The sequence below is a fragment of the Lentinula edodes genome (assembly GCF_021015755.1).
Source record: "Lentinula edodes strain Le(Bin) 0899 ss11 chromosome Unknown C8R40scaffold_2, whole genome shotgun sequence".
Classification (NCBI taxonomy): domain Eukaryota; kingdom Fungi; phylum Basidiomycota; class Agaricomycetes; order Agaricales; family Omphalotaceae; genus Lentinula; species Lentinula edodes.
Genome location: NW_025764308.1, coordinates 997,699 through 1,016,024, shown reverse-complemented (window position 1 = coordinate 1,016,024; position 18,326 = coordinate 997,699). Strand labels below are relative to the sequence as shown.

General features: G+C 46.1%; 11 protein-coding genes across 11 annotated transcripts; 5 read left to right on the top strand and 6 right to left on the bottom strand.

The window, feature by feature from the left end:
• Positions 1–30: 30 nt before the first annotated feature.
• On the bottom strand, positions 31–2,763 carry C8R40DRAFT_1080277 (transcription factor). Its single transcript, XM_046227080.1, has 11 exons — positions 2,530–2,763; positions 2,079–2,477; positions 1,929–2,023; positions 1,825–1,875; positions 1,682–1,768; positions 1,494–1,618; positions 1,270–1,434; positions 967–1,208; positions 556–912; positions 436–496; positions 31–282 (listed from the first exon to the last, which is right to left on the bottom strand). The coding sequence occupies exons 1-11, from the start codon at positions 2,734–2,736 to the stop codon at positions 212–214; spliced, it is 1,860 nt and encodes a 619-aa protein (XP_046091557.1). The 5' UTR covers positions 2,737–2,763; the 3' UTR covers positions 31–211.
• On the top strand, positions 2,744–3,684 carry C8R40DRAFT_255328 (uncharacterized protein). The gene is made up of 5 exons (XM_046234501.1): positions 2,744–3,164; positions 3,238–3,331; positions 3,398–3,419; positions 3,474–3,558; positions 3,612–3,684. Exons 1-4 carry the CDS (start codon positions 2,830–2,832, stop codon positions 3,479–3,481), a joined length of 459 nt encoding a protein of 152 aa, XP_046091556.1. The 5' UTR covers positions 2,744–2,829; the 3' UTR covers positions 3,482–3,558; positions 3,612–3,684.
• Positions 3,685–3,775: 91 nt separating this feature from the next.
• On the bottom strand, positions 3,776–4,519 carry C8R40DRAFT_1243571 (uncharacterized protein). Its single transcript, XM_046233592.1, has 4 exons — positions 4,369–4,519; positions 4,182–4,299; positions 4,038–4,132; positions 3,776–3,978 (listed from the first exon to the last, which is right to left on the bottom strand). Exons 1-4 carry the CDS (start codon positions 4,422–4,424, stop codon positions 3,834–3,836), a joined length of 414 nt encoding a protein of 137 aa, XP_046091555.1. The 5' UTR covers positions 4,425–4,519; the 3' UTR covers positions 3,776–3,833.
• Positions 4,520–4,559: 40 nt separating this feature from the next.
• Positions 4,560–6,388, bottom strand: C8R40DRAFT_1080268 (transcription initiation factor TFIID subunit A-domain-containing protein). The gene is made up of 7 exons (XM_046227079.1): positions 6,371–6,388; positions 5,931–6,309; positions 5,757–5,816; positions 5,405–5,651; positions 5,153–5,340; positions 4,970–5,084; positions 4,560–4,912 (listed from the first exon to the last, which is right to left on the bottom strand). The coding sequence occupies exons 2-7, from the start codon at positions 6,174–6,176 to the stop codon at positions 4,698–4,700; spliced, it is 1,071 nt and encodes a 356-aa protein (XP_046091554.1). The 5' UTR covers positions 6,177–6,309; positions 6,371–6,388; the 3' UTR covers positions 4,560–4,697.
• A 10-nt stretch (positions 6,389–6,398) lies between these two features.
• Positions 6,399–7,032, bottom strand: C8R40DRAFT_1033473 (Rhodanese-like domain-containing protein; the record flags this gene model as incomplete). The annotated part of the gene is made up of 3 exons (XM_046223341.1): positions 6,399–6,462; positions 6,518–6,753; positions 6,811–7,032. 3 exons carry the CDS (start codon positions 7,030–7,032, stop codon positions 6,399–6,401), a joined length of 522 nt encoding a protein of 173 aa, XP_046091553.1.
• Positions 7,033–7,786: 754 nt separating this feature from the next.
• On the top strand, positions 7,787–8,774 carry C8R40DRAFT_254490 (Ctr copper transporter). Its single transcript, XM_046234500.1, has 5 exons — positions 7,787–7,871; positions 7,935–8,215; positions 8,277–8,474; positions 8,536–8,657; positions 8,710–8,774. Exons 2-4 carry the CDS (start codon positions 8,043–8,045, stop codon positions 8,630–8,632), a joined length of 468 nt encoding a protein of 155 aa, XP_046091552.1. The 5' UTR covers positions 7,787–7,871; positions 7,935–8,042; the 3' UTR covers positions 8,633–8,657; positions 8,710–8,774.
• A 137-nt stretch (positions 8,775–8,911) lies between these two features.
• On the top strand, positions 8,912–9,716 carry C8R40DRAFT_1033479 (uncharacterized protein; the record flags this gene model as incomplete). The annotated part of the gene is made up of 5 exons (XM_046223342.1): positions 8,912–9,032; positions 9,091–9,180; positions 9,236–9,399; positions 9,459–9,487; positions 9,539–9,716. 5 exons carry the CDS (start codon positions 8,912–8,914, stop codon positions 9,714–9,716), a joined length of 582 nt encoding a protein of 193 aa, XP_046091551.1.
• Positions 9,717–10,327: 611 nt separating this feature from the next.
• On the top strand, positions 10,328–11,102 carry C8R40DRAFT_254471 (uncharacterized protein). The gene is made up of 4 exons (XM_046234499.1): positions 10,328–10,509; positions 10,584–10,734; positions 10,791–10,855; positions 10,921–11,102. Exons 1-4 carry the CDS (start codon positions 10,422–10,424, stop codon positions 10,998–11,000), a joined length of 384 nt encoding a protein of 127 aa, XP_046091550.1. The 5' UTR covers positions 10,328–10,421; the 3' UTR covers positions 11,001–11,102.
• An 81-nt stretch (positions 11,103–11,183) lies between these two features.
• On the bottom strand, positions 11,184–12,446 carry C8R40DRAFT_1032790 (Rhodanese-like domain-containing protein; the record flags this gene model as incomplete). Its single annotated transcript, XM_046223284.1, has 7 exons — positions 11,184–11,234; positions 11,289–11,595; positions 11,648–11,735; positions 11,788–11,987; positions 12,044–12,080; positions 12,133–12,202; positions 12,255–12,446. 7 exons carry the CDS (start codon positions 12,444–12,446, stop codon positions 11,184–11,186), a joined length of 945 nt encoding a protein of 314 aa, XP_046091549.1.
• A 219-nt stretch (positions 12,447–12,665) lies between these two features.
• Positions 12,666–14,252, top strand: C8R40DRAFT_1033033 (uncharacterized protein; the record flags this gene model as incomplete). Its single annotated transcript, XM_046223308.1, has 9 exons — positions 12,666–12,815; positions 12,866–13,117; positions 13,175–13,266; positions 13,320–13,418; positions 13,469–13,537; positions 13,587–13,679; positions 13,729–13,822; positions 13,871–14,008; positions 14,058–14,252. The coding sequence occupies 9 exons, from the start codon at positions 12,666–12,668 to the stop codon at positions 14,250–14,252; spliced, it is 1,182 nt and encodes a 393-aa protein (XP_046091548.1).
• A 136-nt stretch (positions 14,253–14,388) lies between these two features.
• Positions 14,389–18,324, bottom strand: C8R40DRAFT_1233683 (cytoplasmic protein). Its single transcript, XM_046233336.1, has 10 exons — positions 17,761–18,324; positions 17,409–17,705; positions 17,089–17,361; positions 16,827–17,036; positions 16,550–16,774; positions 16,033–16,491; positions 15,778–15,978; positions 15,340–15,724; positions 15,098–15,285; positions 14,389–15,041 (listed from the first exon to the last, which is right to left on the bottom strand). Exons 1-10 carry the CDS (start codon positions 18,091–18,093, stop codon positions 14,652–14,654), a joined length of 2,961 nt encoding a protein of 986 aa, XP_046091547.1. The 5' UTR covers positions 18,094–18,324; the 3' UTR covers positions 14,389–14,651.
• Positions 18,325–18,326: the final 2 nt, after the last annotated feature.

The window sequence follows — 18,326 nt, the reverse complement described above, 5'->3', positions numbered from 1 at the left end:
GTGAAATTCACACGCTCTTTTGGTTTTGCGGGAAAAAAATTAGGGGGGTCAGATTTGGGGCTTTGATATATGCTTACTGCCTTATATATGGAAGAATTTGATCACGCGCCAACCCTGCGCACGGACCATCAGCGAGCTATTATCTCCTGTTTCCATTCGGATTCTTTGTGCCTCCTTCTCTTTCTCGTTGCCTACCAATGTCGGCTCCATCCTACTTTTCCTCTCCATCTTCATTGTCAGAAACATCCGCAAATACTGGTCGTGGTTGATTTTCATTCCAAGCTGATGAAAAAAAAAATTCGGTAATCACCGCCACGTCAGTGATCATCAATCAAAAAACACGTGCCGATAACAATTTTGCGATCTCCCGGTTGGGCAATAGAGGATATGCCCGACGGAGTCTCATATCGTTGAATAGAACTGCGAGATGCTTACCTGCTGTCCATTGAGGGTCCTCGTTAGCAGCTGTCGCATATCGAAGAAGTGCTTCTCGAGGCTGAGGTAGAATTAGTAGTTAGCAGTTAATGGCGCTACAAAACGACGGTGGTTACTCACGTCTTCGTCCCGCGTTGTATCCCGCACCAGATTTTGCACAACATGTTGCGTGGCACTCGCTCCAACTCGACCTCCTTTTCCAGGTCCTGTAACGGGTAATTCTGGCCTTCGGCTTTTCCTGGGATCCATCCTGTCCTTCTCCCTCTTTCGTTTGCCACCTCGAACAATACCATCTCCGTCTCGAAACATCGGAAGAGCATGTGGAGTGAGGATAGCAGGAGCAGCGAGTGCATCTGACATGTCTTCGATTGTTACCTTCCTCGGTGGACCCTTGTTCAACAACAGTTTTGCGCCGTTCAACGATGTATGAGGCGAATACAGCACACATATCTGGCCATTCGACAGGCCTGTCACAATCTATTGTAACGAGTTCATCGAAAACGGATAGAAGGATCCATCAGCCCGACTGACCTGATTGATTTTAGAGTGCCAATAGACCTTCACAGGTGTAGCACCGACTTCCAAGGTCTTTTCAATCTCCAAATTGTCTTTACGCATGAACAATAGTCGTCCCGTACCACCCTTGACACTCGCACCTGCCCCTGTAACAACGTACTTGTCGTCCGGGCTAAAGATAGCGTTCGTATTGGGATAAAGCGTAGGCAACTCTGAGCGAGTGCCCAAAGGTTTCTTAAATGCCCTTAAATCCCAGACTAAAAATCACTATCGTCAGAACAACCAGCACTGAGTTTCTGGAAATCCGGAAACACGGACGCTTCACGGTATCGTCACCTCCCCTGGTCAGGACCGTCCTTCCATCGACTGAAAAGACTAATGACCCGGTTTCGGTCCCTTTCACATGTGCGTTTTCGATACTGAGGTTCGGCCTTACAAAATTGGAGCTCGTATTCCACATATGTAATGCCCCATCCAAGCATACTAAACAATCAAGTGCAATCAACCAGACAGCCCTGGCAAGATCTGGGGTTCTAACTCACCTCCGCCAATCATTCCGCCATCGGGAGAATAAGCGCATGAAAGAACCTTGGTCCTCGCACCTCGTTCCTTTGACTTGACCACGATAACGGTCTTTTGCTTTCGTTTATTCTCCACATCCCAAATTCTGCGTGAGGGCGCACAATTGAGGATATGATGACATTTCAATGAGCCCAGAAACACATCTTACCGAATTGTGGAATCTGCGGAAGACGTGATGAATAATTGAGAGTCCTTGGGATGCCATGCACAGGTAGAGAGTTCCCCTACATGTCCACTAAGAAATGACATTAAATTATGCAGATAAATAAGAAGAGACCAAACAAAACGTACGCGGTATTTTTCATATCACGGATGTAAGGATCGCCCTTTATGAAAGTAGCTCTTAGCAGTCAGGTGAGGCTATCCGGTTCTCAAAAATGTATAGCAAAACGTACTGTTCTTCTCCATCTCTATCATACAACTTGGCTTGTAGGGTTCCTGATATCACCAGAAACCTCTGGCCATCGTTCGAGTACTTGATATCATGAATCTGAACCGCATTGAACTTAAATATATGCTCAAGAGCATTATGCACCGCGACGTACATGATAGCTTCCGGATGGCTCCCAGCTCTTGAAAGGCTTACACCTCGTATCCATACCACCGAAATCCCACAATTTACAGTCATAATCATGGGAGCCGGAGACTATCCTAGCGCCAGAAGGGTCTAACGCTAGAGCTGATACCACTTTCGTATGGTCTTTGAGTATAAGTTCGTGTGTTGTTGGAAATTGAGGAACTTCATTGTCTACATCGTCGTTCTCCATGTCATCAGGATCATATTCTGGTTCTTCCTCGTTGTCATCTTTTGTTGAAGTTTGAGGGGCAGGTGGTGAAGGTCCAATATCGGTTTCGTCGTCACTTTTCTCGCCCTTGTATTCTGCTGGCAAAGAAGATGAGCCCGCTAGAGATACCGTGACAGGTGCATGTACAGGTGCAGGAACCTAGGATACGATTAATCACAATATAAGAAAAGACGACAAGACATGGTTATACCTCGCTTCGTTTGTTTTTATCAAATCTTGAGGGGTCGAGCTTCTTTTTCTGGTTCGATTTACCGAAGCCAGAGATTCCCATAGCAGCGAAGACATCCATGTCGGCCATTTTGGATGAACAAAGGGAAAGCAATTGAGGCTGATACTGTACAGCTCGAAGTTTAGCGCTTGATTGCGTGGCCCTACGTATCCGCGTGACTTGAGACATTGATGGGCGCCTAAAGCCAAATCCCTGGGCTCATCATCGACATCCTTTGAACTTCAGTGTCCGTCATCGGTTTACTATTTCACTATTCCAAGAATGCTGAAACGACAAAGAGCTCCTTCTCCTCCTCCGTCATCTTCATCCAATGTTCCTCTCATATTCGATTCCACGCCTGTAGAAAATGCACGCAGCACAAAGCGAAGACGAACGCAGCCGCCCGTTCTCGATGGCCAGATGAGAGGCTGGGGCACACCGCAGGACGTGTTGTACGAAACTTCAGACCGCGAAGAAGACGATGGTGAAGAAAATCTCGTTGATGACGACCAGTTATATTCGGCTCCGGATATATCAGGCGGTGCTAATCCAAACTCACCGTACAAATCAGCCAACGGATTCTTGCATGAACTACACACTCTACAACGTCATAGGCTGTTATACTCCTCCAATATATCCCCGCAGTCGCCGAGCTCTAATAATCTTGTTTCCCACTCATTTCCACAACAGGTCCATGCTTATAATCCTCATCTTTACCCTCCTGGAAAAGGTCTATCTCATCCAATCAGCCCTCCTACTTCAGGACACGCTCAGAGTCAGCAGGGTATGCACGCACTTCTGCCATATGCTACAGATTCTGGAAAACAGCATGAGTTGACCTCGGTCAAAGGTCATTACGAAGAAAAGAATAGGTGATGGTCCCTCTTCCTTCAGTGCATACATACAATTACTAAGTGTCTTCCCAGATTATTAGGTTCGGTGGTTCTCTCTCGACGACGAGAATTGGAACAAAGGCTTCAAAATAACTATGATACTTGACTTATGACTTCAGTATGTTGACATGTGCTCGTCAGTCGAGGTACTCTCAGTTTTCAACTTTCTAGCTGATTCCTTCTACACTCACCATCATCATGTCCTTGCGCACACCATTCCTATTGCATACACACTGTACAATAACTTCAATCGGAGCTCGCGTTGGATCGCACCGTACCCAGTTATCCACACCCACCAGTTGAATTCATGTGGTAATCCGAAGACACATTCACATAATTTATATCTCATTAGATGATACAATACATTATTACAAGCCATATACATCGGAAATTCTACGAACTTGATGATAAGGACAGTCGGATCGGTTTGTCGAATGTTCGACTAAGCTCCTCGTTCAATAGATCGTCGAGGGGTTTGTTATCGCGCGAATATCGCCAGGATCCATCTGATTCAATGTAGTCGTATCTTTTGGGTCCACTGCCGAGGTATAACGCGTCTACACAACAGAAAAAACAAAACTCGTAAAACATTCTCACCTGAACGGCGAAGATAGCCATATCTGTTTATTCGGAGGTTGCTTATTGATAACATAAGTCCCTTTGTCGCCTAGTTTGAGGGTCAACACTCCACTCTGGAATGTCAGTCAGAAAATATAAAAGATATATGATGAAGAATCATACATGGTATTCTACCTCGAACGACGAATCACCATGATCCTCTATCAGTTCCTCTAAATTTTCAACCAGTGTATTCATAGCTTCATCTGAAAGCTTATGATATTGCTCCATGGACAATGAACTGAATGTGGCCAACGCAATAGGACTTAGAGTAAGGATTTGTCTGCATAGAAAAAGTACACCCGCAAACCTGACATTCAATTGGGGAGGTGGAGTCGACATATACCGAGAAAGCAGCGGCCTCATGTGAGGTGGACCATGGTTGTATGATCTCGAGAATTTGAACGAATTGAAGACTGGAACAAGCAAACGACGCGGAAACACACGAAAGACGGAGTAGAACATTAGAGTGCCTTACATAATTCAGCTGACTCTCAGAACAGCGCAGAACAACGCCTAAGTATCACAGCGTAACGTTCTATTCTACATAGTACATTGAAAGCAAGTAATTATTGACAGTATAAAACATAAAAGGAAAGTTCGATAACGAAAGGAGGGAATTCTCAACAGTTCCCTTGCTCAAATCAGTTTTCCATCCCTTTTTGCTTGTGCGACCTGATTCAATCTCTGATTTCTCAGACCCGCACCTGCAGCAGCGGTCCCGGAGGCCTGTGACTTTCTGCCGGTACCGCCAGTGGGAGCAGCGCCGCCATATGGAGGCAACGAGGATGAAGACAAAGCAATTCGAGTATCGTCCGAGGCGAAACCAGGGATTCGAATGTTGTGGTTGCGTTCTGGAAAAATAAACTGAGTAAACGATGACGGTGGACACAGATTCAGTCTTTCCCCACCTAGATGCAACTGCAAGTCTTTAACTTCGAGAGTATCACCACCGCGATGTTTTGCCAGTCGGCAAGAGAAATTCGTGACTGAATCGATAAACTCGTCAGCAATAGAGAGTAAAAGCTGTTAGAGAGCCGCCCACAAACAAGGTCAGCTTGAAGAGGAAACAATTCGAAAGAATGAAGACTTACATCCTCGACGTCGGGTTCAACCTTTACGTTCGGATCGATGCTCGCCACTAAATCCTGTATTGTTCGTCTCATATTTTGATCAGCAGGCGTGTTTTTCCTTCGTCCTGCCGAGCTGATACCGGTACGTGTGTCGTCAAGAGTGAGAAGCGTGGATGCATCCCCAGGTCGGGCGACTTGTGAAGGGGCACCTTGAGATACACAATGCCAGTTCAACACCGTAGCATTGATAAGTAGGGACGGATGGTTACTAACCAACAACCCTTCCAGCTGATAGTCCACCCGTTAGTGTTGGCCTGGCTTGAGTCCATTGTACTGCTCCGGCTGTGGGTGTCATTGGTGTCAATGTGGCAGATATAGGATATGTTGAGTCGTTTCCGTTGGCGGAGGTAGATGCCTGGAGACTGGCGAGAGTTGGAAGTGCTTCTGAGGGTACTTTGAACCCTGGATGAGGTGTAGATGATTGCGAAGGGGGTGCAGATGTTGGTGCAGGTGTTGTAGGCTGGGACATGGTGTAATTTGAGTAAACATTGAACAAAGGGATGATCAAGGTAAAAGGGCGGCGCTTAACAGCCATTCCCAAGACAGTATAAAGAGCTCGACTCACCTTGCTTGCTCCATTGGCCGATGCATTTGGCTTGTGCTTGTCCGCAAAAACTTTCAACTGCTCCACGGTCTGTCAGCCCATGTGAACCAATGTCATCGAATGTAATCGAAAAGAAGATTGTTTCCTCGGTTCATCACATATCGATAGATGGAGAGCAAGGGAACCAGGAAATACCTGTAAGATTTGTGTCTGGGTCAGCTTGCCTTGCTTCACCAGCGTCTCCATGTTTGATAATAGAAGATGCGATATCCGTTCATTAGAGACAATTTCTCCGGTATGTGATTTAAGCAAGTTTCCTAGAGCGCCAACAATGTCGTGTGGTTGTCGTGCAATTGTTGGCTGAGGTTGGGCGGGTGCTGTGGTGCTGCTGCTGGCACCCGGCGTAGCACCCTGAATCGGTTGTGGAGATGCATTGTCCATCGAGAGAGGGAGAGAGGGCAACAGGATAAACTTGATACAACACGGACGATAGTATGGAGATGGTGGAGGATAGCAAAGTTTTGAAGCTTACGAAATGAATTGAACTTCAATGATTGGCAATTGCATTTCAAGTATGTATTCCGATAATCTTTTCGTGTTCCTCTCATACGGGATTTCGAAATCATGATACAGGTTTTGTAAATAATCTATGAGCCCCTTCGCCTATGCCTTCGCGGTCCCTTCTCTTTCCACCCAGTCCAGCCACGAACCCTTGTAATTAAGAACGCTATGCCGTATTCAGCAAAGGCGACTCTCATATAATAACCCAGTAGGATGCTCACTTGATATATCCATTTCTCTTTGCAATATCGCTCGCTGACGAACTTCTCATTCCACTCCGACAGTAGAAAGTGACTTCCTGATCTTTTCCGGGCTTCTCAAAACCGAACTTTTCCCGGAATGTTGCCGGAGACGCGTTCAGCGATTCCGGAAGGATTGTAAGAGGAATGTTGACTGCAGAAGGAATCATGCCTTGCATAACTTCGTCAGGCTCGCGAACATCGATGAGCCAAGAGTTCTAACCAACTTGGTCAACATTACACTACTTTTGATTGAATGTGAATAGGATACCTACTGGTGCTGGACTCTCTGTTTTAGGCTTCAGGTCGTCGTACTTGATCACCTTCGCGTCCCAATCTCGTTGAGGGTTCAATTCCTTCTCCTTCCGCACTGGCCTCGGGTTTGGTTTTATCTCTGTAGAATTAAGACGGACGAAATGTGTGCGCTGTATATTGATTTGTGCCCTCGGCGTAACAAGGCGAACACTGTTCGTAAATGCCCCTCTAATAGCTCGCATATTGGAGGTTCGTAATATGAACATGGCGGATGGGAAGAAGGAGGAGGAGCATTGCGGTTATATCAATCATAATGCTTGAACGATGGCGGCATCTTTGCATCACTCATTTCACACGGCAGTCCGACCCAACCTTTAAGCTTCCGCTGCGCTTTCCTTCCCCGAACGTCTCAATCCTCGGTCCGACCTTTCGTGGACATCCTCGCCAAAGCCTTCTTAGGCCTTTATTTTGTCAATGTCCATACTACGCGGTGTAGTTCTTTCTTCAACGCAAGAACGAGCGCATATTGTCATTCTTCAAGGACAGGAACTTCGTGAATGGGACATATGCCTTGCGTTAACGGAGTGATCTTCGACAGAACGCTAAACGATTCATTGTGTTCGACTACTCATTACAGAAAATATGCGCCTGCAATCTTGTCAGAATGTCGCTCTTCGAAATTCACCAATCATTTAGGAGAAGGCATTCGGAGTGGATTCGGGATTCGGTGGATTCATCGGCTCATATCAACTCTCAAACCGTCGCTCGGCGGAACAGCATTTCTTGTTCGTTCACTACTGTAATTTGAATATTCTCGTTCCCGGTTTTGCGTTCAGTATCCTGGCGTACGCTGTCTTGGAAATTGCGGGTGGATTTGAATGTGCGGTTTTATCCGTTTTCCATCCTCGTATGGGTATCCATATATATACCAGGTTTATTTGGGATCGGTCGTTGCAAATTGCTTCCCCATCTAAGAGCTGTTACATCCTCAACAAACGTTGGACCTCTCATAAATTCCAGATGGAGACGAGTGCTTAAATCAAGAAATATCATTGGACAGGCTTTCTAGGGGCATTCGAAGGTCGGACAGTTGACCATGACATATCCTTCTCCCTTGCTTCTCCGCCTAATTATAGTTAGTCAGTAGATTGTGGCGGTCCAATTCTAGCCGGCAGCAGGTTCTATAAATCTGCAATCTTCCTCTGTTGAAATCTTTCTCGAAATTACACCCTCGAAAGATATAGTTTCAAGCATGACCGCGATGATGAAGAATTATCTTCACTTCACTGCTGGAGACACGCTACTCTTCCAGACGTGGCATCCAAATTCATCCGGGGCCATAGCAGGCGCATGCATTGGTCTCGTACTCGTCGGTCTTCTCGAGCGTTGGCTATCTGCTACTCGTGCTGGATTGGAATCTTATTGGCACCAGAGGTAACACTTAATATTTCATTGCCTGTCCGGACTATGACTGATGCTCTTCAAGGACTCTGGCGCTGACCTCGCACGATGCTTCGGAAGAGAAATGCTGCGAAGATGATACTGCGAGTGAGAAATCTGGATCTGCTGTTGGTCGGAAGATAACACGCAGTGTTCCCCCGTTCATCGCTGCTCATGATGTTTCGAGGGGCACTATCTATGCAGTTCAAGCGTTGCTGGGATACATTCTCATGTTGGCTGCCATGTGAGAATCTACGCGTCGTTATTGGTGCCCGCTTCAGGTGTTCTGATATTCTTGTTTCCAGGACCTTTGAAGCAGCGTATGTGATATCGATCATATTGGCCTTGGGAATTGGGGAGATTCTGTTCGGAAGGATGAACCGTCGCAACGCATTGCATTAAAGGATCACCCCCTACTGTTTACAGTGTATTTAGTGCAATGTCATCTTGGTTTTTTGTTTTGCCAAGTACTCGTTCAGTCAGGGTCTATGTATGCTGCAGGTAGTGCTGCCGTGCTACATAGTACAAAGGGGCAATCACCAAACAAGCGCCCCGATTACCGTGATTTCCATATCGGGAACGAAAGAATTTTTTATCCACTTGCCAAATTTAGGTTTGTCGTTTCCTTATAAGAGAGCTACCAATGAATACAGCCCCCAGGCTTCGAATATCTCAAGCATTATGCGCTTCTTCACTGCCTTGATCCTCACTGGACTCTTCGCTGCCGTCAATGCGCACTTTCAGCTTCAGTTTCCTCCTCCTCGAGGTGTCTTTGTAGAGGACCAGGAACCCAACTTTTGTGGTATGAAATCACCTTGATCCGAACACAAATAAGGATGCTAATTGTTGGTATGTTGTAGATGGATACGATAGCGTTGCATCGAACAGGACTTCATTTCCATTGAGTGGCGGAATCATCTCACTCAACTCTGAGCACCCGCAGTGGACAGGTAGAAGTTAATAACTAGGATACGTCAAAATCCGTCTGATATCTATCTTTTGCAGCTGCTGTGTTCATCACAAATGCATCGAACCCCACGTCGTTCGACAATTTTACGCAAATCACTTCTTTCTTCCAGGAGACCATAGAGGGAACGTTCTGCATGTCATTCGACTTATCGCAGACCAATGCTACAGGTTTGACGAACGGTGAAAATGTCACCATCCAGGTAAAGAATTCGTGCACATTCAAAATTGAAAATACCTCATCCGTCCTTGTTCTGGATAGATTCTATACGACGGAGGAGATGGGAATTTGTTCCAGGCAAGTTTGATGAGTGTTTTTTTTACGAGACCAAAGACTGACAGACAGATATCACAGTGCGCTGATCTTACACTAGATACTTCTGCAAATGTGTCCAGCCAGTCTTGCACCAATACAACGTCGTCGTCATCAGGAGCACTAGTAGGCGTCTCTCTGCCTACAACTGGATCTATGTTAGGATTAGCTGCTGGATTAGTGGGTCTTGCATTTGCATTTTGGTGAACACGGCCATTTTGTACTCATGAATCGTGTACTCGTACACTCAAAATCAACGATAATGTCACGTACCCTTCTTCATCCTTCTACGTCGGCTTTAGCCTTCAGCCCAGTTCTAATAGTATAGTGGTGTGCGGTCTCCCCACATTCACGGAAATAGGCTTCATGCTGAAGATTGATATTGAGTACTACGGAATCGTGCTTCGCCCCGTGATCGTTCCTACAGCTACTCATTGGCCACACTGCCAACGAATAGCAATCGGAACGGCAACTTGTGTCGACACTGATAAACATCAAATTTCGATTTGAATAAAGGCAGCGCAGGCGTGTTCTTGATGCTGCAAGATCGCAGCTGGATTATATAGACTAAGAGCTGTTCAAAGAAGGGAATGAGTAGCAAAGTGAGTACAAATGTCAGTATCAGCTGAGAGAGCTGAAGTGAATGTGCGAGTCGCAGTTTCAGCAGATGGGAAGACGAAATGGACGTTTGAGCATTGTTTGAACCCGGTTTGAACATTGACATGTATGTACTGGCCAAGCTCAAAGGCTGTCCAAGGTTTTGCAATCGGCATTACGGCTACATACTTATATTTTCTAGTCATAAACGCTATATAAGCAAGCCGCGCACAAAAGGAGTGTTTGTGTCCCTTCCATTACTCAGAGTCCTTATAAATCAACCGAATATCCTGTGCCAATACATAGCACCTTGTCATGCTCTTCAAACTTCGTCGGAAGGAGTCACCTTGGGAAGTGGCGGAGAGGAAACTAGTGGATCCTGTCTTGATGTACGAAGAGGAAGGTGTGTAAGTAGGCGTCATTTTCTCCGTTCCGGACTCGAATCGGACTTTTTGCTAGAACTGGACCTTGACGTAGTGAACCAAAGTGACATCTGCGGAACCTACGTTTTCGACGTGAAGAAACACGATCAGAGCGAGGCAGATCTTCGGAACGCTGTAGTTATCGCGCGACAACAGCTGTTGCAAGAAATAGCAACGAAGGGTCTTAATGTCTTATTAACTGAAAGGTGGCGGTTATCCGACCCGACTTTTGAGCGTTGTCACACTGAATATCATCGAGTAGCTGGAATTTGACCGTTTATCGTCAAGGAAAACGGCGTCGGATTGAGGTGCGATATTCTGGTCGTCGTGAGTCCGTGTCCTCAAGGTTCCTTGAAGGTCGGGTCCTTATCTATTATCACGCCCCCTGATAGCTGCCCATGCCTGCGGAAAATTACCACTGATACACCCTCCGCCTTTCATGGAAGTCTTGAGAGATTGTCTGCGTTCGTGACATCAGACGGGGATCTGGAAGAATCACCAATGCTTACTTTACTTGTAAATTATCGATGTTGCATTTATCCTTACTTTGACTTCGGGAAAAACGGGGCAAAGATAGTGAATAACATTTGAAACGTTATAAGCACGGTGAGTCCAGATATATCTTCCATTCAATATACAAGTGTTTAAGTCAGGTCTAAGCCATCTCGATCCTGCTTGTAGGCCTCATAGCATAACCAGTCCAAGACTAAAGAGACGGGCGCAATTAGTAAAGTATAAGCAACATACAATATTAGTATACCTCATCATACAGGCTGAGTTTCGGGGCACCCAACAGCTTCAAGCCAAGCCAAATAACTCCAGCTGTCATTCCGCTACCACATGTAGTTACAGCAGTCGCTTCACCGTTGATGATACGCTCTGCTTGCGCAGCTCCAACAGCGTTGTCAAGTTCTGTACGAATTTCATCAGTCTCTCGAAAAACCGTGTAGGTTGATCCTTGTGATCCTTGTTCAGTCTTGAGGAACAAATTGAAAGGAAGAGAAAAAGAATTGGGTATGTGACCTGACGAAAGACCTGGACGGGGTTCTGGATCTTTTCCTGTGAATCTGGGATCCATAAGAAGGGGTAGAAACGCATCGAACCAAATCATACACCTACCGCCCAGCTGAGCGCGCATCAATAACCAGCTCGGCTTCAAGAGAGCTGGACGGATTCAACGCAGAGTTAGTTACCATTTGCTCATAACCTTCGTACTCATTGTCAGGGTAAGTGCGACATAACATAAGGTGTCAACCTACTCCGAATAGCATTCTGATCAAGTGCAGGGGGAGGATATTGAGATTTCGAAGGCGGCGAGCTTGGAGGATTCGTGTCAATTGGGAAAGATTTTGCATCCCAGAGAGGAAGTCCCCCGTTCAAGATGCTCGAATTAGAGTGTCCGAGATTTCTAAACATGAACAATGCTCGTGGAGAGGAGAAGACGCCATGAGCATCGTATCTACGAGGGATTGAATCTCGTGCGCAAATCGAAGCAAGCAGACAGATGAAACCTACAATACTACGTGTGTAGAGGGCTGGATACCGAGTTTTTCTATCACGCAGTCAACAATCCGCATAACATGATGTACGGGAATTACAAGTACCACAAGCATCTGCGAATTGGACAGCCGAAGGCATCATATGCTTCAAACCCAACTCATGAGAACTCGCAACCTTTGAACATGGCTTAGCGCTGTATACGTATAAGCTGACATCAAATGAGTACCTTATCAAGGTCAAGAAATTGTGCGCCTGGTAATCTTCTCTTTTGGAATTCATCGTAGGCTTTACGAGGGGAGTTGGGCATGAACCAAGTAGTATCGAGAATTGCGACATGTTGGTTTTCTTTAAAGTTCTGGTGCAGTTGAGCGGGACTTATTATTAAAGGAGCCTCGAAGCTTGCGTATCGTGCAGCCATTAAGGGCCGCAGCAAAGTCGGCCGTAGAGAACGTAGTAGTGAGGCCATTTGTGAAATCGCAATCGGTTGAGATGAGCGCAAGTTGAATTCGCGCCATTTTGTTCTCAGCAGTGGTGATCCGAGGAAGCGAATATAGAGTTCCGGCCCGCCTAAGCCGACGGCCAGTTTTAGGATTAGGTCGATCATACATGGACTCCAATTTGAACGTCAGTACCTCCAATGCCTTCGGACCAAAGTACCTGGATTATATCTGCACCACTTAATGGCGACTCTGAAGGCATTGTTCAGGAACTTACAACGAAACTGGTCCAGCAGTCCAAGTCAATATCTGCTAATTCCATCGCCGAACTTGGTATTCCTTCCTTCAAGGTCAGAGTGCTCGGTATCATGGAAGAACTTCCTCAATAATGGCAGGATAGACAGGGACTTTAGACTCGCTCATAGCGTTATCAGAAGATCTGCCAAAGCAGGATACATTCTTCACGAATACCGTCGCAAAGGTCGTCGATACTCTGCGCAATTTGCTCAACAACGATCCATCCAAATTATCCCAGCACATCCTAGTGAACGAAAGCAGCATCGAGAGCTATCTTCTTGGCCAATGGAGATGGAATGAGAGCCGATACGGAGTGCAGAAAGGTTTGAGGGATATGGTAGACACCTTGAACAAAGTGAGTTCATACCCAATGCCATGATCTCACTACAATTCACACACACACACACTGTAGGAAATGACTTCAATTGATAATGCAATGAGGGCCAAGCTCACGAACTACAATCTCGTCAAAGGATCACTTGTTCAGATGCAACGCAAGAAGACGTATGAACATTTTCTATTTCTATCCATGCTATGTATCAACATTTCTACTCTAGTGGGAACCTATCCGTGCGATCGCTTGCGGACGTCGTTTCAAAAGAGAATTTTATACAAGACTCAGAATACCTCGAAACGCTACTTGCTGCAGTGCCAAAGTTTGTACTTCGGTCCATGCCAGTGATGATCTGAGCTTCACGATTTTCAGAAATCTCGTTAAGGACTGGCATGCGAAATATGAACGTCTCGCAAACATGGTCGTACCCAGATCATCAAAGTATTCAGTCTCGCACCTTTCTATGGGCGCCAACTGACATTCCTTGTAGCGTTGTCGCCTCAGATGATGAATACACCCTCTTTAGCGTGGTCATTTTTCGACGTGTTCATGATGAATTCATCCAGCAGTGCCGGGAGAATAAGTGTGTATGCCAGCACAATTATTACTTTCTTCATCTCAACCTTGGACAGGTTTACCATTCGCGATTTCATTTTTTCTGAAGAAGAAATCGCTAAGCAACGCCAGGAGTTGGACACGGCTGATGTTACTGAACGAGAGCTCTGGGTAATGCTTCCGTGCACTTGTGAATACTCGCAGACTGACTGCCTTTAGACGGAGTTACTACATCTATCTCGCACAAATTTTTCGGAATCGTTCCAAATTCTAGTCCATCTCAAGGTCATCAGATTGTTCGTCGAAAGCGTGCTTCGCTATGGTTTACCTGCGAACTATATCGGGATTGTTATTCAGGTATATACACAGCGTTCCCTTTCGCCTCGCGTCTCTTAACGACTTCCAGCCTGATCCTAAATCTGCGAAAAAGACATTCAGCATCTTGCAATCACATTTTTCTTACCTTGGTTCGGGTTCACACTCCAGAGGTACAAAATTGAAAGGAGGTGATACAGAGGAGTTTGTTGGGGAATATCAGACTCTCATGGAACAAGAGTTCTATGACTTCGTCCTGTATGAAGTGCCGTGGGTTACTCAGTAATGTCAGAAACATTGAACTTCTCCCTCAACCACCTATCATTGTCAATATTGACTTTCGTCACGATAACGGACTACTACTCATGTACGATGTAAATGTCATTCTATTAAGAGACTATATAACGATACTACGTTTCCAATGAATGGAACACCAAATTGTACATGATAGACAAAGAGAGTAATGAGAATTTAAACACAGTGATATCGCATCCAAACCTGATACAAGGATAAAACTAGTCTTTTGAATCTTACAAAACGGATAGGTGGGCAATTCTGTGAAAAAAGTCTTTGTGTGGAAAATGAGATAGAAGTGAACGGCCTATGATAGTGCGTGTCTCGTATTTTTGCAAGAATTCTGTCTGCTTTTCGGACCAAGAACGAGATTTGAGCAAATGAAGATACATCATAGACCAAGGTTGTGCATGACGCGGGTGACACCGTCGCTAGCCGCGTCTTCGTTATCGAATTCAATGGTCCTCGAGCCCCTCTGCGCTGAAGTACCGATCACGGCTGGTCGCCCACCGTACACGCTGGGGAACGAAGGTGCCGTAGCAGAAATCGGACTTGAGTTACCTCCAGTTTCGTTGCCAGAATTGCTAGGGGATTCCGGAGGCGGAAGGCCTGACGTCTCAGTGATGCGTGAAAGTGAGTACGTCAGATCCAACGACTGGGCGCGATTCGTGAGGGAACGAGGTTTTGAAATTTGTTCCTTTATTTTAGCTTCAAGAAGAGAATCAGAGCCACGCTTGAGCGCGTCCTCAGTGTGCCTGGCGCTGCTTGGGATACCAGTGCCCTGTGTGAAGTTGTGATTAACAGGGAACAGTGAAATCAAACGATATCATAACGCACGATCGGAGGCATTGGTGTCCAATAATCCTGGGACGAATTGGCCATGTAAGGAACTTGACTATCATCCTGCTCTTCGAAATTGTATATATAGGCTGGAGCATTAAACAACGCCTTCACGTCCGGTGAAGAGCTGGCGAGACGAAGGCGACGGTCGGGATCATGCACGGGTCGCCCGAAATCAGCGGACTCTACAAAAACAAAACTTTCAGAAAACATCCCGTTGATTGACCCAAAAGACACACCATGATGTGTTTTCGCTGTAGATAGTAGCTTGCTGTCGAAATGAGGGAAAGCGTCGGCAAAGGAATCACCTCGCTTGTGCGTATGCGAGGTAGGTGAAGGATAGACACGAATGTTGTGATTGTGTAGGAACTGCTCCAACATCTCTCTGGCGGTGATGAGGAAGTCGGTGTTACTTCGCTGACATCGGAATTTGAACGAGTAATCGCCGAGAGCTTCGGAGGCAGCTGTACCGTTTATCGTTGAGATATTGACGTTCGGGGTGATAGATACCTGAAGTTCCCGTTTGACACGTTCAACGAGACTACCGAATTCAGCAGAATTGACCACTCTCGGGAGATCACTGCTACGAGGAACTGCCATATCAGCCTCAAAAGGAACATGGTCCTGAGGACCTACTGTGTCAGTGATTACAATTTTTTTTGGAAAGGGCGTCTTACCAGAAGCATGGCTGCCGCAATTTGAACTTGGCTCTCTGGGCCAAAGATAGTGACCACGTCAGAGGCTGTTTCTTTGTCAGGGAACCGTACTTGAGAGTTTGTCTTTGTCTCGATATCGTGAATGAAGATCGCCTTTTCACCCAACAGAGTGCGATGATATCGACGAGGGATGGACAACGTTTCATTGACAAAGTCTTTATCCTGGTGAGAAATTGAGAATGCCGGTCAAAATAATGCGGGGGCTGAGTGACAAACCTTGGGATTGACCAATTCCATCACAGACTGCTTCAAATTGTCGAGATTGAGCGCGTTCTTGGCTGGCGTCCTTGCAATGACATTATCATCATTATCGTTGTAACCACCCAAAGCAGCGAATTCCTCAGCGTTCGAGAACTTGACATAAACCCCGTATTTTTTCATGATTCGCTGGATGCTCCGACCACCAACACCGATGATGCGCTTGTGATACGCTTCCGGAACATGGAACGAGATCTCCGCGGGCAGCTCTTCCTGCAACAACGACAGTCCCTGGAGAACGACACTATCGGGCCCGGACACATCAATGAGAAAATTGTGATCATTGAAGGTTTCGAACTTGATCTTCACGTTTGTTGTTTGCATGATTTTATTTATTTTGCCATTCTTCTTGCCACTGATGAATTCCCGGTGTTCGTTCGAGAGCTCAATCTGGAATCGTATCTCGTGGTGGAAGGCCTAAAGAGTCGTTGATATCGAAAAGAACATTTGTGATACGTGCAACGACTGGGTTTACCTTGATGATGTCCAACTCCATGATCATGCCAACAGCCGCGCGAACTTCATGCTCGAGGCCGTGAAGCTCAAAGCACATGCTCTTGAAAACGACTTCTGCACCAGTCGTAAGTGAGATCTGTTTGATGAGATTTGTGACTTGAGAAGGATTGAGGGTGGGAGGAGGCAGCAAAGCGTTGAATTGCACGGGCAGGAGCCAGAAAGAACCAACATAAAATTGGCAAGCCTGTGAAATCATGGATGAGCAGATATGCCTCTCCAAACTGATTTTGACCTACGAGCTGCATTATCGAACGGATGGTACGTTGAATGTTCACACGATGGTCACCGAAAACCGAGATCAGACTGGTTGAACTTCCAAGAGGGGGGAACTGAATGAAGGTGGCATTGTCATGCATTATGCTCTTCAGGTCCTCTGTTCTATCAGTAACCATCCAATCCAACTTTCGCGGCAGGATAGCAGTATCTCGAGAAATAATGGACTTGGCCTGAAATTTAGTTTAGACAGAATACATTAAATAGCGAAACAACGTATTTTACCTTGGTTGCAGACATCTGATAAAGCATATCTCGAGCTCGCTGAACACCGAAGAATTCTCCAGTGATCCAAATGGTGCCATTGCTTTTACTCAAATTATCTGTGAGACTAGGAGGGACTGAAAGCTCTGGACCTAGATGTCCTTGCAGAGGCGAAGGAAGGTAGATATTTGTGGCCGTTTCTTCCTGGATGGACTGCAGAACGCTACGCTTCCGACCAGCTACGATTGTGTGTAATTTCTTATCGATTTCGCACATCTCTGAGTGCAAACCGCTCTTGGAAGAATTTTAGACTGTGAATGACAGCAAAATTCGTGACTTACCAGCTCATCCAGCATGACCAGCAGCCGAACTCTGGCCATGTCTACAGCATCCCCAGCTCCAGTGATAACGAGCTCACAGATACGCTCTGTTTCCAAACCCGACCACCCAGCGCTGCTACTAATGCCATCCGGAGGAGTCCTATTGGAAAGCGAATGTGGACTATTCACAACAGCTATATGGGCGAGAGTCTGGGAAGCGATGTCATCCAAACGACGCCGGACGTCTGGCTTCAGAGCAGGCTTTGAAGAAGGAGAGTCAAGTATTTCCGAACGTGTGACTCTGATAGCTGCACGATGCTGGGGATACGTCAGCAACCAACAAAGTAGAAAGGAAAATAAACACTTTACTTACCTGTATAGGACACTCTTTGAGAATCATACCCCGAGTCTGGAGAACATGCTGGTAGGCGCCTGTTACTGTAAAATTCCACCCGCGACCACCGACTTCCAAGTACGAGACGTGACAACCGTGTAATGTCATAGCCAACATGGACAGTTTCGCGATCTGCTCAGCGGATTCTGGACTGGACACATCCTCGGCGAGCTGATTGTTGCTGAATGACTTGTGGCTAGGAAAAGGAGTGTCGCTAGTGTTCTGGGGACCAGCAAAGTCTAACGAAGAAGAGGAAGAAGGAATGTGTCGCGACCTGCGTGGATAGGTGAAAGATGTTGTGTAGACTTCCATGAGAAATAGGAAAGGGACCGGTGGATGTTAATGGAAAATGTACAGTTGAGAATGGATGCGATGAGGGTATGTGGTGGTAATATAAGTGAGAGGGGGGGTATTGACACAAAGCAATGGTATCAATGTCGTGGCTGTTAGAAATTTTCCAGAAAGAAGGCAAAGGAGAAAGAACAACCAGTCAAGATATAAACTGACGTTAGAGTATAAGACGAAGACTTAGACACTTTGGAAGT